General features: G+C 43.4%; 1 protein-coding gene across 1 annotated transcript; it reads left to right on the top strand.

The window, feature by feature from the left end:
* Positions 1–11,724: 11,724 nt before the first annotated feature.
* On the top strand, positions 11,725–17,204 carry LOC146180048 (uncharacterized). The gene is made up of 4 exons (XM_084579924.1): positions 11,725–11,979; positions 13,996–14,129; positions 15,852–15,960; positions 16,469–17,204. The coding sequence occupies exons 1-4, from the start codon at positions 11,900–11,902 to the stop codon at positions 17,070–17,072; spliced, it is 927 nt and encodes a 308-aa protein (XP_084436050.1). The 5' UTR covers positions 11,725–11,899; the 3' UTR covers positions 17,073–17,204.
* The last annotated feature ends 694 nt before the right edge of the window (positions 17,205–17,898 follow it).

Genomic DNA, 17,898 nt, shown 5'->3' with positions numbered 1-17,898 from the left:
AACGTTTGCGAGTCTCTCCACTTAGAATTAAAAGTCTAGGAAATCGCGACATTAGGGTCTGAAGTGGTAGGCGCCGACGCGGACAGGCGTCGTTATCAAAGGCATCCTCCTATGAATCTTTTGTTTTCCTTCTTTATCTGTCTTCCTCCTCCTTTTAATCGGCATACTCAGAACAACCGCCCGTTTGTTTCAGTGATAAAGCAGTCCTCGGAAACTCACGTGCTTCCAACGTAGTATGTCACGCACATGGTCTGTGCTATCCGCAACAGTCTTTTCGAAATAGAAGACCTTACTGGCTTACCTTAAATCTCGCATTCATCATGAAGTTGAATTTAAACTCAATTATTTTTCTCATCGCATCAGCCGTTCCAATTGGTAAGCGTCTTGGCTATTTCTATTCTTTTACTTTGTAACCAGCGAAGGGAAGATTTCTATTTTGTTATGCCCAGAACTTATCATTCTTTAGCAGTATAGAAAAATATATTTGGTTTCGGTTTAATGTGGTTCAATGTCTGAAAGCCACTCTTGCTATGAGAAATGCCGCAGTGGAGGGCTCCGGACATTTTGACCACCTGAGACTGCATTGACATCGCACAGCACTCGGGCGCATGGCATGTCGCCAATATCGAAAAGAGGCTGAAGAGGACGGGATTTGATCCTGTGCGTCCTTAAAAAAAGCATTTGAGCGCCCTAACCACTGCTTCACAGCGGTGACCATAGACAAATTAGCGAGGTTTTACTGAGAAAAACTATTGGATGACATTAATATATCTTTTATAGTGGTTAGGTACATCTAGAACGGTATCTTGGGGCACCTATAGTGTTCTCGTTTAGAGCACCACTGTGGTGCCTCAATGATCATGATCTAGGTTTGACTCAGGCTCTGGGTGCCGGCTTTTGATGGAGATATGGAACTTAAGACACCTTTTTATTAGTAGCCTGAAGAACCTCAGATGATCACAGGTACCTGCGTCGGAGCCCTTCTAAAGCGGAGCTTGACTACGCCCGCCAGCTCGAGCCTTCAGCGTTAGTGTCGATGGGTGCCTGAAAGAGCGCCAACATGGGGCTCTCCTTTCATGTTGGAGGGTAACATTACAATTAGCCTGCCATGACGTTAGAATTCACGCTACTCATATGTCACAGGCAGGAGCCGCCAACTCGGGTCGCTCCTTTCGTATGGGAGGGTGATATCAGAATCAGCCTGCCAGGATGATTTGCACTCAAGTTACCCCTAGGACCCCTGGGAGTTACCCGTAGTTACCCTTAAATACATCATTGCTGTATATTATTCTTGGCCTCTTGTAGTGAGAAGTCTTGTCTGACATTATTAAAATGTTTTCAGTTAAAACGCGAAACCTGATGATATTGGGAAGATCAATTTATTATAGGTGTACCTACATATTTACTTGATCCTTGGCCCACTGAATTCCATGTCAACACGTAGTAATAAGGCCGACAAAAAAAAAAACAGCCCTCAAATATAAGCCCCCGGAAAAACTAGAAAATCGCCAACGACAAAATCGACAAAACGAAAGCGATATTTTCCAAAAGTCTCGTGTCACAGCCTCGAGAGCGTTAAATCAAGTTCATATACAACGCGCAGGCTGCCAGGTCACGTGGCTGCACACACGCGTAGCTTGATGACCAGGGAAAAGGCCTGGTGCGAAAGTCTTAGTCATCCACTCGAGTACTTCCGCCGTCTATAGCAATAGCTGCAGTGCAGTATTTTGATTAGGCTTTGTGGGGACCTGTGGGTATCATGTTTCGAGCTTCAATGCCCTTACGCCGTGTATTACCACTTACGTTTATGAATACTCTTAAGACGAGCTAAGGGTTTCGCATCGCGTATTTCAGAAACCAAAAATAAACAAAAAACTGCGTGAATGAATCAGGACAGAAGACGACGGAAGAAAAAATGACAGTACGGGTGCAGAATTCGAAATATTTATTCATGAGCGAAAATATATGCTATATGCGTGAGGAAACGAGTTGCGCAACAACAGCTATCATTTACATGAGAGGTGATGAAGGGTAAAAAAATAACAAATACTATCGTAATCTTCTTTTACTTTTACTTGTTGAAGTCCCATATATATTACTGTCTTCTCGTATGGGGCACAACCACTGCTACAAATTTGGCAAGCCTATTTATTACGCAAAAAAAAATCGATCCGTGCTCTAGAAGGTTTGAAGTACAGCGAAAGTACGCATGCTTTTCGTTGCAGTTATTGAGTAGTGAGGGTGGATCAACTTTATGGAAAAATCTTGCGATTTATATATACAATGAAATAAGAAAAAAACATGACAATTTTGCACAGATATTGCCCGAAACCTTCAAAAGAGTATTTGTTGTTTTTTAACAGCCGCCGGCATACAGGCTTATCACTCTGATTCTGGACCACCAATCTCTTTATCTATGGTATCAGTTCCGTAATCTTTGTTTGTTAATGCTCGATGTCGCGAGTCACACCTTTATCAGTTTTGTTGTAGCGCAAGATGCACCGAGATTTGTCTCGAAGGTTCCGGCCACTCGGGTGTCTTTCCACAATGTTCCAGCCCGTGCTGGTAGCTGTTTGCGACGTTATCTAGATTGTTCTGTGCAGCCTTTAAATTGAGCGTTGACGAGTGTGACGAGCATTCTTTGTTCGACGACCGACGAGCGCGTTTGTTGCTATCGCCGCCGCCGAGTTGCTTAGTTCTTTTGCGGGCGCAAGTCAGCCCAATAAAGAGTTTCTTCAGTGCAATAATCGACCCTTCATTTGTGTCGTCGACCTTGTCACCCCTACGTGACAATATATATGAGCCTAAATCAAAATTTTGACTTCAGGAAAAAACGATATAGACTACCAAAGCTGAGAACAAATTACGGTGGGCAAAGCCTGCGATCCCAAATACCCATGCTTTTGAACAAAAATAAGGGTCTTGTGGCCGTTATTGAACGGCATGCATGACTTGATGTATTTAAACGTATACTGAACGAGATGTGAAACTAAGTGTTTTAATTAAAACTGTCACCGATGTCAAAAATTGTTTACTTTTTGAGTGCCTGTTACTGTTGTTGTTGGTCTTTTTTTTTCAGTTTTTAATTTGTTCAGCTTTTTCAGTGCTTTTTTCTCTTGTATTTTCTATTGTTAATTTGCATTTTTGAGTGGAAAAAATAAATTCATCTGTACCGCGCTGTTTCCCCTGTGTACAAATTGTATGGGGCTCTGAACCTGGTCAGGTGCAAGTACGCACCTTTTGTTCGGGGTCCTTTAGTTTCTGTGTAAGGAAACTAAGAATAAACTTGAGACTTCAAACTTTATGAGTAAATATCTCCCATTGCGGAACGCCAAAAAAAAAAGAAAGAAAATGTGGAGCTCAGAAACGTCAAATGCCGAGAAACATCACGTGAAGAAAACCACGATAAAGGTGAGGGTCAATGCAGGTGAAACGGTCGCAAAAACAATGTTAAAGCTATATTGTCAAAATCTATGTGTTAAAAAAATGTTATGGTCTATGGTCTAAAATATTAATGTCTATGGAAAAACAACGGTGGCTTGAAGGCAATAATAGAGCTGAAACTTAAAAGTGAACATTAAAAGCAAGAAAACTTCATTTAAGGTAATAGAATAATAGCAAAATTGAAGAACCAGAACCGTTATCGAGGTGAACTTTGAAACCAGGTAAAGAAATTATGTGAAAGAATGACGACATGGAATTAACAAGGAACAGTTGTAAAGGTGAAGACAAAACCATGCAACCAGTTGCATTTCAGACCTGAAAAACAGTTTACAACCAAGATTGCGACTTGGAAGTCACCAAAGCATTTACAAGTGAACTTGCAAGAACTCAATTTTATTAGAGAAAGGCAAAATAGACAGAGTGCTAGCACATCTCTCCGCAGCTTTTAATATGTGAAGCGCTTCAACAACCTCCTTTCTAGTTGTTGAAGCTTTTCACATTAGAAAAAAACTCTGAGACATGGCAGCAGTCCGTTTATCTCGCTTTCCTTGAATGAAATTGTGTTTTTGGAATGCAACCTGTAAATTGTTTGGCGCCTTCCATGACGCAGTATTGGGTGTAAATGTTTTTCAGGTTTGGAAAGGCCGCTTGTTACATGGTTTTACGTTGTTCTTTAAAAATGTTCGTTGTTATCTTTCATTGTTACACATGAGTGTTTTACCTGGCTTTAATGTTCACCTCAGTAACAGTTCCTTGTTTATCCAATTTGCCATTATTCTCTTACCTTAAAAGTTTTTTTCTCTTTTAATATTGACCTTTTCCCTTTAGCTTTGTTAATGCTTTATGACACTGTTATTTTTTCATACACCAACACCATGTTTCATAGCCTTACCAATTTTTCGATTCTTTCATTTGCATTGTCAGTCTAATTTTGGATTGCTTCAAGTGATGATTCTTGGGACTCGACGTTATCTGGTGTTCCGCAATGATGAGCTCTTTATTTATTAAGTAAAAGAAGGTTGCGATAGTGTTTATTATTGTTTTAAAATTTTATCACTACTTATGTGAAATATAGCAGTGGTTGCGCGCCTTGGTTCCTCCCGTATATAACACGTGCTTTCGTTCATCATTCACCGATTGGAAGTCTGCGTCCATCGTCCATGTTGTCGTTTTTTTGTTTCTTCGTCTCTTGTCCTGTTTCATTCTCGAAGTTTTATTTATTATCTGCAACGAACCAACTAGCCTGCAAAAATATTTTATCAAAAAGAAAACCAAGAGGTTACGTGCGACATATACAGCGTTAACATTTTAGCTATTTCGGCTTGTAATCTCGCCTCCTAAAGGCTGTTGCCAGTTCAAGCACTGAAGCTACAGGGGCGAAGTTACCATGCCTGCTGCTCATTGCGTATTTGCTGAATCAGCGAAGTAACGATAATGATGGCCGAACCGGATCACGTTGAAGGAAACAAGGGCGAAACTACTTACGCCATACGATGCACTCTGCAAAGTGGAAAAGAACGAAAAAAAGGACTGATGTACTCATAAACGGAATGAATGCTTATAGAAAGGCTTAAACCTTTTGCCTGCTCGTGCTAAGTACTCTCCGCAAAAAAACAAACAAACCAAAAACTGAATCGCAATCGCTTAGAAACGCACACAATCTGCACGCTTCATAAAAAGTTCAAAGAAGATTAGCCTTGGTTACAAAACACAGAACCACGCTCACAGTGGTTTGCAATACTCGGTAACATGCACTCAGCCAGTGGCTGACTATCACAATACTTCAAAAACTAATGAGGTGCTTAAGTGACCAGGACACAGCTCAAAATCCTGATTGCGGCAGAGGCGTAGTGATGTCACGAAAAGAATTTTGTAGAGCCGTACGTCGCCGCCCTCAGTAAAATAGATGAAATGGCACCAAAAAAGAAAAAAATACTTTAAAAGAAACTTCGCTTTAATAAAAAAAGTACTCTCAGAGATCTTCGCTATATTAAAGTACAGTTAAGTGACATGCCTCAAAATGGCTCTGCGGCCTGATAATTCACAGCCCAATGCAGTTCATGATATTGAGGTCCCATTCTAGCAAGTTGTTACGCTTCTGCATGAACAACTCAACTTAAAAAAAGAGTTGGTCTTTCAAAGGAAAATGCAATGCACATGGCGGACATTAAATGGCCTGGAGAATATCTAGGGACTGCCGGTAAAATGGCGACGGCCAGGTGAAGTTTGACTGCGTCAATACACATTCACACTGGACCCCGCTGGTGTTGTGCAGTGGTTAGGGTACTCCACTGTTGGGATCGAGGATGCGGGAGCGAATTCAAACTGAGCGGCCGCTTCTTGATGGAGCCGAAAGGCAAGACGCCTGTGTGCTGTGCGACGTAAGCGCTCGTAAAGATATTCAGGTGGTCGACAATTTCCGGAGTTTTCACTATGGCGTCTCTGATAGCCTGTTTCTTTATGCCGTTAAATCCCAAATCCAAATCAGCCAAACATACGTATTGGAATGCGATAGACTCCCCAAGGGGGGGCTAGGTTTTATGAAGAGAATGAAAAATTTCAGTTCAATAGGCGTCAGTCATAGTCAAATCAAAAATGCATTCATTTTAGGATAATTTTATCAGAAGTATTTTATAAATTTGGCTACATCACCATTCACTACAAAATATCGATAAGAGATTCTTTTTGATTTACGTGTCGCGAGCTTGAATTTTATGGTGGAAAAGCATGGAATGTGAAAAAATGCGTACTCGTATAAAAGCAGAAAGAGATGCATAGGATGGAGTTTCACCAAAAACACTAACTGTGCAATGTTGTCATCATCATCATCATCATCAGCCTGATTATACCCACTGCAGGGCGAAGGCCTCTCCCATATTTCTCCACTGAACCCGGTTCTGTGCTAGCTGCATCCACTTGACCCCTGCGAACTTCTTGCGCTTTTTAACGGCCCTATATCACGGAGGAAAGTGAAGGGAGTACTACACAGATGATTACTGCTTAACGTAAACCTAGTGAGAAAAAATATTGGGGGACGCTTATAGTTTCCCCTAAGTTAGGACGCGAAACGCCTTTACCACAGGCTTATTGCAGATGAAATATCTTTGTACATTTCAAGCGAAAGCTTTAACGGCGCTCATTCATCCAAAGACTCATCCGCTTTGTAGAACTTTCATTGTCCGTGGGCAGCTGTGAGAAGAGAGTGGGAGTGGCAGCTGTGAGTGGCAGCTGTATGCGAAAAGAAAGAGATGCAGTGCTTCTAACCTAAAGTCAGTTTCAGTGACATTAGGTTAGAAGGGCTGGATATACCCCCAGTGCATGGCTCTAGTCACTGGAACGACCTACTCGAACCATGCACTTGGGGGTACGTGGTCTCCCTGTTGCCCGAGGAGCGTGCTGTGTCTCGGGTAAATTGAATGAGAGGTGATGGCGATTCTTAGGCTTGTGGTGGCCCATCCTCTACAGCCACAACGTCGGTCGACAAGTGCGATGTTTTTAAGCAGCATAAATATTTACAAATTCCATCATACGTTTGCACAGAGACGGGTGTGGACACCGTGCCAGATCTCTGGAGGTAAATGTCCTGAGGATCCTGTGAACTTTGCAGTCGCATTTGTACTTTTCGTGTTTAGGGAAAGGATGTCGCAGTGTACCACTTTACAGTGCACACCCACACTTACCAGCGGTGCGCGTGTGTCGTTGGTTTCAATTCCTTTCGTAAATTACCCTTCAACCTAACTGAAGATTCATGCCAAAGTGGCATATGCGAGAATTTCACCTTTCATGCTGCCATTATGAAGTTTCTTTGTAAATTTTCAATATTGTAAAAACATAAAAGCTAATTTATCGATGTGGTCCTCATTTTGAGTGCTTGATTGCTAGCAAAGCAATCATTTGCATGCTTTACCAAAATACAAAATTAGTTTTAATTTTTGAATATCGCGTAATAATTAAAAATAGTGAGACTGCCTTTTAGCCTCAACTGTTTTTATTAGCCTCGAGGTCGCTGCCAGATTGGTGAGCACCTTAAGATGCCACTCTTATATATGTCCCTCTTGAGAGATGCCGATAAATATCCCTTCATGTCTGCGAGTGCCTGCCAATAGTGTTCCACGTCTAGCCGTTTAGCGATATTAGTCGAATGATACGGACCTGCAGTCCCTTCCTGTATTCACCATGTTGCCTTGACGGTTCAAGTGTGTCACTACCTATTGTAAACTGCTGCTTCTTTCAAATGCTGTTGAATATTGCGTTAGTCGGCTTCATATTAGTACTTAGAACCATTAGTTCACTTTTGCTGTCCAGCGAATTCACGATGCTTTGCAATTTGTTTCTTTAATTACTTAGCAGCTATCGCATGAGTGAATCGCAGACTAGTAAGCAGTTATCGATTAAATATTTTCCCCAAATGCCGGAATTCCGTTTTGTGAATACCGCAGAGGTGAATAACACTACGGAAATAGCTCCTATTTCTCTGACGCCGATCCTGATTAATACTTTTTGTTTAAGGTATGATACTACGGTTCCTGTACAGCCACCACGGATCCCTCTAGGTACTTTTACGTCTGAGATACCTACTCCTCTTTCCTTAATGCCTGTTTGAGTACTCATGCTTTGACTGAGCGCTATGATTTCGCGAAATATAATAGTGCACCATATGCAATACCTGACAAATTATGTGATTTGAATCAGTTATTAGAGCGTAGCTCTACCACTTGGGCTTAGTCGCAGGGACCTTGAGCTGGGTCCTAATGACATTGAACGAAGATAGACCCTGAGCCTTCCCTTCCGCAAAATCAACCCAAGCAAAAATATAAGAAAACCGCGGATTGAAATTTAGTGTGACGTTGTAATATGTGCAGGTTTCAATCGAGGAATGAGAGATAATGCGGCTCGTTTTTCAAAACATGGAACTGAAGAAAGTAAACAAAGATTACGAAATGATAAGGCGGTGTTAAGGACCCTGTCGCGTCTCCACATAATGAAACCATCAAGCCGTGTACAACATTTCTAAATCAAGCGAAATGAGATCAAACAGAGCTTTTGCTCCTATAACTAGGTGCAAGTCATGTTTCAGTCCCCTCCATTTTGATTACGTTGCAGAAGCCTGCCTGGCTCTTCATTATTTCATATGAATGTAATTTTCTGTTATTTTGATAAATGTCTTATCAACAATTAAGATGATGCTTCCTTTTTTCGAGACCCTGTTACATTTGAGGGTATGACAGATTACGTAAACATATTGCCGCATAGAAGACGACGCCAAAGATGATGACTGGCCCCACAAGCGCGAGCCTGGAAGAGAAGGAAGTTGGAGCGCAAGACTCGTCCAGGTTGATTATTAAACCCGTCCTGTCTTTGGGTCCTCCTTGGTGTTCTATCGAGACGTGACACTGGTGGAGGTGCTGGGTATGCATAAGACTCCTTCCGGCGGTCCACAGCGAATCCCAGACATCGACACACCTGTAAATCGCGCTAGCCGCCGCCTTCTAGGCCTAGCCCCGGAGTACAACTATCTGCCAAGCGACTCTTCAAACGACCAAGTCCATCAGGTCTCCCAAGCCATGGCACATCCCAACCCTACGCCGGTGACTCTTCGGAACACCAATGTGCCAGAGTGCTTTCGCGGGGAAGCGTTTGAAGATGTCGAGGACTGGCTTGATCAGTTTGAGCGAGTGGCCGAGATTAATCAGTGGAGCCCAGATCACAAACTTTGCAATGTTTATTTTGCCCTTCAGGATAACGCTAGAACGTGGTTTGAAAACCACGAGGCCAGCTTATCCACATGGAATGACTTCCGCCGCCAGGTCGTAGACACCTTTGCGAGAACTGATCGACGCGACAATGCGCTGCGCCTGCTTGAAGTGCGTGTCCAGAAGCCGAATGAGAGCGTGGCTATGTTTGCGGAAGACATGGCTCGCCTTTTTCGCCGTGCCGACCCTGATATGAGTGAGCCAAAGAAGTTACGGCATCTCATGCATGGTGTCAAAGAACATGTTTGCCGGCTTAGTACGCAACCCACCTAAAACCGTGAGTGAGTTCATTAAGGATGCTACGGCTATAGAGCGAGTCCTCCAAGATCGGTGCCGCCAGTACAACCGACCAGCCAGCTGTGCCGCGACGACTGCGGCGGCGCTGACTGCAACAGATCAGACCACTCTTCGAGACATGATTAGAGAAATTGTCCTTGAGGAGTTGCAGCGAATTACGGTTACGAAAGCTCAGTCGTCAGAGGCCCTCGTGCAGGCTGTAAGGAATGAAATTCGGTGCTCCTTATCACCGTCTGCCCAGTGCAACGAGTTTCATCCAGTCGACAACGCGGCAGCCATTTCCGAACCACCATACCGCGTTCCACAACCGGTCAACTACACGGCCAACATTCCTGCACCTTATCACGAGCCGCAATCTGAGAGCTACGCCGCGGTCCTACGTTGCCCGCCTTCAGACCACGCCTCACCGAGCTCGCCAAGCCGTCAGGAGACGCGATTCTTCCAGGGGCCTCAGTGGGCGCCTTCCAGGCGCTCTTAACCACGCCGAACGGACAGGTGGCGCAGTTATGACAGCCGGCCACTCTGTTTCTACTGCGGACAACCTGGCCACGTATATCGGTACTGCCGTTACCGCGAAGAGGGGCAGGCCTTTCCGTCTGCTTTTGCTCGCCGCCGCTTCGACGCTGACACTGCCCAAACCGAGGACGGCCTTCAGGTCAACAGGGAAACCGTATCCCCGGGCTTCCGCCGCCGCTCCTCCCCATCGCCACAGCGTTATTCTCCGCCGATGCGTCGTGGCAATGCTGATGTTGGCGGACGGCAGTCCCCTAGCCCTCACCGGGGAAACTAACAGCCGCAACCTCGCGAGGGGAGGTTGCACACAGTCTAAAAGTGTCAAAACCCTCACCACTGCCGCAACTGCCGACAGCCCGTGCTTCTGACGCTGCGTTAGTGTTGACATTGCCGCACTACCGCCGAAATGCCGCCTACATTACCACCGAAAATGCCGCACCAGATGAGCAGCCCCGACGACGAACCTGACACCACTGATCTTGCCGCACTTCCGCCGAAAATACCGAAAGAGACGAGCAACCCAGATAACGTTGTTAGCGCTGACCTCGCCGTTTCCATTGATGGGCTGGATGTACATGCTCTGGTGGATACCGTGGCGGATTTTTCAATTATTAGCCAGAAACTGGCTAATAATTGCCAAGGAGGGGGCAAATGCCGCATAGAAGACGACGCAAAAGATGACGGCTAGGGGAACACAAGCGCGAGCTGAAAGAAGAAGGAGGAAGCTTGATCGCAAGACTCGTTCTAGGCCACTAATCAAACCGTCTTATATTTCGACCCTCCTTGGCGTTCTGTCGAGACGTGACACTATATATTATGTTGAGGCATGAAAAGTAAAGAAAAATAAAGAGCCTCTGCCCGTGCCACTTAGTATAACGTGCTTTATGAGAGATTATGAGATTACGTAAACAGGGGGAACGTTTTCTAATATCATCTCTCTAGTAGCCTTCAGTTGATCTGCATTTCCCTACCCCTCACCAGCTGATTTTACTATATGCCGTTGTATCTAACGCTTTAATTAGTTCTTCGTTTATCGGTGCGAATTTTAATTCCTCTGCGTTACAAAGTCTATATCGTTCTGAGTAATTCTGTAACTGTATATTTACGTGCAGAACATTTTTCCGTCTAGTCTCTTAGCAGAAAAACTTCCTGTCAATGTTGAGCGTCTTTACGGTCCGCTGTTAAGCTACTTCTGCTAAAGCATGGTAGATTCCTCACATGGTATGGCTATTGATATTGCATATTTTGCACTTAAAGTTGAGTTGTAATAGGTCTGTCAGTTATATTCAAGATTTTACGACGTCTCTCATAGCCTGAGTTGCTTTGGGACGTTAAACCCCACAAACCAAAACCTATATTCAACATTTCTTGTAATATTGTCACGTACTTCGGGGCGTCAGAAAGGAAGAGGCTGGGGAGAAGAAAAAGAACAGAAGCCACAGTGGTGTGTGCGTTGTTCCTTATAATTATTATATAATTAACATAAAAGCTCACAATAAAATTTGTCCACATTGAACCTCCTAAAAGCACCTTCATCAGTCCGCATGAATCAACATCTCGCCCAGGTTGTGATAAGTTTCCTATATGCCACTGTTATGCAGTAGTTTAGGATAAGCTTTATAATGAATGAAACAGCACTGGGAGTAGTATACAAAAGCAACATATTTACATAAATATATTTCACCGACAGAAATTGTGTTGAATTCGCACTGCAGGTGGCCACCTGCTGGTTTATTTCCTGACTATAACCGCATCTTACAAGATTTGACGATGGTCACTGGCTTTCATTTGTTTTCATCTATTTGCTAACTGAAAGTTATCGCTTTTTTTCTGCAGCATTCTGCAGCGTCTGCAGGCCAGTGTCAATACAAGCATGCTACGATTCAAGAGCTATGGGTCTACTACGCGACTTGGTGAAGCCTCCATTTGGAGAGATCGAACAAGATTCTAGCATGGAGCGAACATGTGCAAGGTAAAGGAGTCATCCTCTAAATATCTATGGCATTATACTACATAACAAATCTTCAGAAGTACTTTGCATTCTATCTTTACCCACATAAAGTTATCAGCGTTCATTGAATGGTATATTAGCTCATTGACTGGAAAAGGAGTGACGTCGGGATAAGAAATGAACATTTACATTGCTGTATTGGGGAAGGGGAAGAGATAAAAACAGAAACCTTTAATGAGTGTCGATGGGATTAAAACATATATAAATGTATGTAGAATCAGATTAGTTCGTTCCACGATCGAAATCCGGGGCTCGTGCCGCTCAGACAGCTGAAAAACACCCAGATTGCCTGTATGGCCCTTGCAAAATGGACCTAAATGGACCAAAAGTGGCGCTTCAAAAAAGCGGTCAGCGTGCCTTTCGCGTGCATTGAGTCGGCCAATGAGTAGCCCAAATTCAACAACCTAAATGGTGAAACAGGGGCCTTAAAAATACCCTTCAATGTTTTACTGTTCAGTCCGTTGAAGCGCAGGTAGAGTCAGTTTATTTCTGGTTATGTGAAAATATGTATGACTGCGTATTATAGTTTTAAGAGAATGCACCTGTTCATATAATTCTAGGGAGGTCAGCGCTATTTTAGTTCCAAAATATTGGCACCATGGTATCCATTAATACTTAAGCCTTCGGGAAAATTCGGCGATATTTCAAGTGGCCTTCACGCTTCGCGTAATTGGCGCCTCACACATGTCCGATGCCCGAGGCGTATTATATTGAAATTCTGCAACTGCAAATACTATAGAATCAGAGCGAAGTTGTTGAAGGGGAGGAAATTGTTATGAAATATGGCGTCTCAAATTGGAATGAGTTTTAGCATAACATACAAGGTACACAAGGCAGACGTCATGCGGTCTTCCTTATATGTTGAGCTAAAACAATTTCCCTTTCCAGACATAAAACAACTAACCCTGAAAAAAAACGTTGCTGAAATATTACACTGCGTTCGTTTATCATATTCTTCCCCGCAAAGAGCGCTAGAGTGTCATCTCATTATGACTACTATAGTTGCACCACCTTCTTCGGCCCCATAGCGACAATACCTATTGCGGACAAGTCACTTGCACAGATATCCTTGCGTTTCTGTACATAACCGCGTCGTAGGAGACAGGCGTATTTTTGTTAGGGCTCCCGCAGTCCACAAACTTGCAAGGTAGCTTTCCTTGCGCTGCTTTTCAGATGTGGCATTCGATGAGATGCAACTTTCTCAAGATATGCAGCACTGTTTCTTCGCATACCCCGTCACGTTTCCGCGCGCAATGGTGCTGGCGATTTCACTGACGGCCGGTGTTAAACGTTAACAGAACACGCCCTCTCAAGTTAGTTTAGCACATCGTGCGATTTGATAACGTAACAGGAGCACTTGGAGCGCAGCTACGCGGTTGAGAGATCCACCGGAGGCGACGACGATACCGAGGCCAACTACATTGCCGAAGAGTTGCTCCTTAACTGAAACGGCAATCGCAAGCTACAATGAACTGGCTTTAGGCATAGTGTTTTTATTTAAAAAATGCTACGATGCGGAGCTATTGGCTGTAATTAAAAGGGCGGTTTTTTTAACCCACTGAAAATTGCGTGCAAAGAAAAAGCTTGGAAAGTACCGAGCCCCATCGCCGGTGCACTAATCTTGGTTGCTGGGCAACAGCCCCACTAGCAGTTACTTCACTACGGAGATTGAAACACAGTAGCAGGCCTTTACGCTTTTCTACTCGTCGTGGGATTGTATACAGGGAAACTAGGTTTACCTAAGCAGTAGTATGCTTACTAGACGTTCTGTTTCTATTCTATGTGTCTTTAAATGCTGCCTGAGTGCTAACTAAGCGTATTTTGGTATGCCAAATATTCAAACAGAATAATAGTAAGCGGTAGTATTCTTCCTAGCCATAGCATTGTGTTTCTCATTTCTGTCTCCCTAATATGTTTGGAAAATGAATTTTCGCACTGTAACATTATTAAGACTACTACATTCAATTTGCCTTGCAGACGATTATCACTGACTTCTCACTGCGTCTCTCTCGTGAAGGACTGTCCTCTGGATCACCAACAAAATCTCACATACCTTGAGGACGCCTACAAAGTTCTTCGAAGCGTTGTTTGCACTGAAGTGTCATTTCAAGGTACACGCAACAGCAGATAACTCTCCGACAATCTTTATTTGCAATAAGCAGGAAAAAAACTATTCTTACAATAGTTTGCTTAGTCCCAGTCAAGAATTTTTCCAATAAGAACTATCCTCAATGTTACGATGTATTTGTACCCATTCATGCAATAAAGAAAAAAAATACGAAAGATAAACCAGCGGAAAAGACGCGTTCACAACTAAGTACACAGGACGACGCTTCTTCTCCTAAACGTCCTCATAGCCACAGTCCTCACCATTCCGTTCGTTCCGCTTAAAAGAACTGCGGTAGAAGTCTAGCAAAAAGAAACAACCATCAAAGGTGCTAATAGTTTACAAGAGTACAGCCGCCCTGATTTTTAACAATATAGCGCGAGCGTCGACCAAACTGCTGCTCAGCGCCTTATAACGGCGATAAGCGTGCAACACGGCGAGAGTTCGCGCACGCGCACGAAGAGAGAGCGTCTTCTGCTACGTTGTTCGGATCATAAAGACACACGCCCTGCCACAATATCTGTTTGCGACGTTCCACATTCTTGCGCATGCGCGAACTCTCGCCGTGTTGCACGCTTATCGCCGTTGTAAGGTGCTGACCAGCAGTTTGGTCGATGCTCGCGCTATATTGTTAAAAATCAGGGCGGCTGTACACAGGACACATAGTACATGAGGTATCGTTTTTTTTTTCATTCCTGGGACACAAATCATGCCGAATGAAATGCTCATTCATATCTAGTATATTGTATATATGGGCAGACACAAAGAAACGCTCTTCGCAGCACTTTTCTGCGCATCGCCAGGGATATATGATACTGCACTGGTTTGTCCAACATTACGCATTGAAAAACGGCTAAACAAGTACCAAGCGTATTGATAACGCATTCTTTAAATGCTTGTCAAGGCCTGTTTTTGCTCAACGAATGTGCTGCCAAGAAAGGTGGTCTAAATTTTTTTTTTTCAGCAAATATTGATAATCACGGCTTTACTAAAATCATTCTATATTGTCACGTAGTGGTGACAAGGCCGTTGACACCAAAAGAAGACACATTCTTGATGGTACGAAAATTAACTCTTAATTGGGCTGACTTGCGCCCGCAAAAGAACTAAGCAACTCGGCAGCGGCAATAGCAACAGACGAGCTCGTCAATCGTCGAACAAAGAATGCTCGTCACACTCGTCAACGCTCAATTTAAAGGCTGCTAAGAACAATCTAGATAACACCGCAAACTGCTAGTAGCCCAACCTGGAACATTGTAGAGACATACGCGAGTGATCGGAATCTTCGAGACAGATCTCGGCGCATAGTTCGCGACAAAGAAAATGATAACACGTCGTATCTCGACAACAAGCATGAACAAACACGGGATACAGAATTGATAAGTGAGCCAGAATAACAATCATAAGGCCGCATGCCAGTGGCTGTCGAACAGGAACAAATAAAGAGTTAAACAGTTCGCGGCAATATCAATACTGATTGTTTGTGCTTCAACAGATAGAAATGAATTTGGAAACGTTTTAAAATTTGATTTTCTTCATTCACAATCCCTTATAAGCTAGAGGCAATGCCTTCATTGTTACGGTCCCTTTTATGCCTTCAGATTGGTGCTGAAACTTGTTCGTACGGCTTGGATGTGTGGATCCATGTTATTTTTTTTACGGCAGCTATAATTGTCTTATGTGAAAGCGAGTGGCTTTCAGTGCGTTGTTGTTATATGTATTACAGGTCTCCATAGATTATGGGATTGCGTCGACAGGCCAAGAAGGAAAAAATGTGATTATAGCGAAGATGTACTACACAGCCCTGTGATAGGCGACCACATACATCAATGCGCGTGAGTTCTTTCTTTTTTCGCGTGGGTGCGCGCGTTTGTGAGCAGAGCGTTTTAGGATGCTCAATGAACAGCAACATTTTTATCCGCAAAAGGCGTAAAGATGGTCAAATACGCTTGTATGCTTTCCATTTTATACTTGCTTGCGTAGCTGATGTACTCAGTAGAGAACCTCAATAGGTCACTTTAGAACGTTTGGTACCTCATCGTTTTTTCGTAATATACTCTAAAAAAGAACATTCACCAAAAAACCAAAATATTAAGTACGTATTTTAATGCCGCTACCACCACTACATTTGAAATCAATGTTATAAGAATTTTTTAGTTTCCGCCGCACTATTCTGTGTTATTGGGAATGTAAGGTGACAATTCATGCTCAATATAATCACGTAGCGGCTGACATGCAACGCTCTACTGAAATCTTTTGTTGACTCATGTGCATTCACTACGGGCCTATACATTTGTGCTACAATGTATCAAAGATCTTCACATGACCTTCCTTGTTTTGCAGTATTGCTCAGAACTACAGATGGTGCCTCGCTGATGTTACCTCGGACATCTCATCAAATTGCGAGGAAGGCAAAATAGCACTGGAACAGATTGTCGCAGCGGTTGTGGACATAACGTGTGGACCACTGAGGGAGCTACAGTCTACGTTGTCTACGTCGCCGACTATTTCTGCGGAAGAAAATAACAGTGTCACCTCGTTAGGGACATCCGCGGAATCAGGTTCTCCAAGCAGTAGTAGTGCACAAGGATATACGCCTCCTTCAGTGCAAGAGAAATTAAGTGATACATTTGAGGGCATTACAAATTCAAATGTGACAGCTATGCGATATGGACCAACCACGGAATTCACGCCTTCGTCCTATACCACACCCTCGAAATCATTAAAACTAGAAGGCAACTCTGTAATCAACGCGTCAGTTTCAGCAGATGAAGGCATCAGTGCAAATGCGTCGCTACACATCGAGGAGAACACCACCGGGGAAAATGTTAGGAACAATTGTATCAAAGCCAAGGGATCTCAAGGGTCGAGTACAGCGTCTAAATTTATCATCGGTGTCCTTGTGCCTCTTTTGTATATTGCGTGTTTCATATGCAATCTGCTTTGACGCATAAATAATATTGCCACAACCCGAATATTGTTCTCACTTACGATTAGGAATATATGTACTGCACGAAAAAAACCTATATTAGCCTCCAAACCTTCGAGATATGTCGTATTACTTCAATGGTATTTAAGATGAGCGAGTTATATATTTCAAGACTCTCATCATCTGCAAACATGAAGCCTTGGAAATAAAAAATACAGGCTACTATATAATGTTACTTGCGCTGCTTGGGGGTTTCTAGGTAAGGGAACTGACCTGCGCTGGTACAGTCATATGTAAGTGCATTTCACCTACCAGGTTTGGTGCTGTCGTCCATTTTAGGGTGTACTCAGTAGAACATATATATTTTTTTACTTGAAGTGGTATTTGCATCCCAACGTCAAACACCAGAACAAATTACCGAAGGCACTGATACACTTTGCATTTGGGCTCCTATGGCCGACCAGTTGCTTGGATGCTGTGCTAGCTGCAACGCATTCGGAAGTCGGAAAGCGCAGACAGGCGCTCTCGTGTTGTGCCCAAGAGTGAATGACTAAATTAGTTTAAAATAAAAGGCCAATTAAAAGAGGATTGAATGACTTGGTCGGTCGACTAACGCTGTCAGTACTTGGGAAACAGCAGGGTAGAATTTCCGGCTGCAGGGTAAAAATTCAGCGCGAGAGATGGACGATGGTGATGGTAGCATAGCCTTTGTATCTGGTGGGCCATGAGGCGTACCGGATGACCAAACCAGAACAAAGAGCAAAATGATATATAAAACTGTAAGATTGTTGCGACGATGGCTTCAACACAAGTGGCGAAAACAAAGTCATGAAAACCGTCACAA

The sequence above is a fragment of the Amblyomma maculatum genome, chromosome 9, assembly GCF_055883805.1.
Source record: "Amblyomma maculatum isolate TAMU_Amacu chromosome 9, ASM5588380v1, whole genome shotgun sequence".
NCBI lineage: Eukaryota > Metazoa > Arthropoda > Arachnida > Ixodida > Ixodidae > Amblyomma > Amblyomma maculatum.
This window is presented reverse-complemented; position numbering and strand designations above follow the sequence as displayed.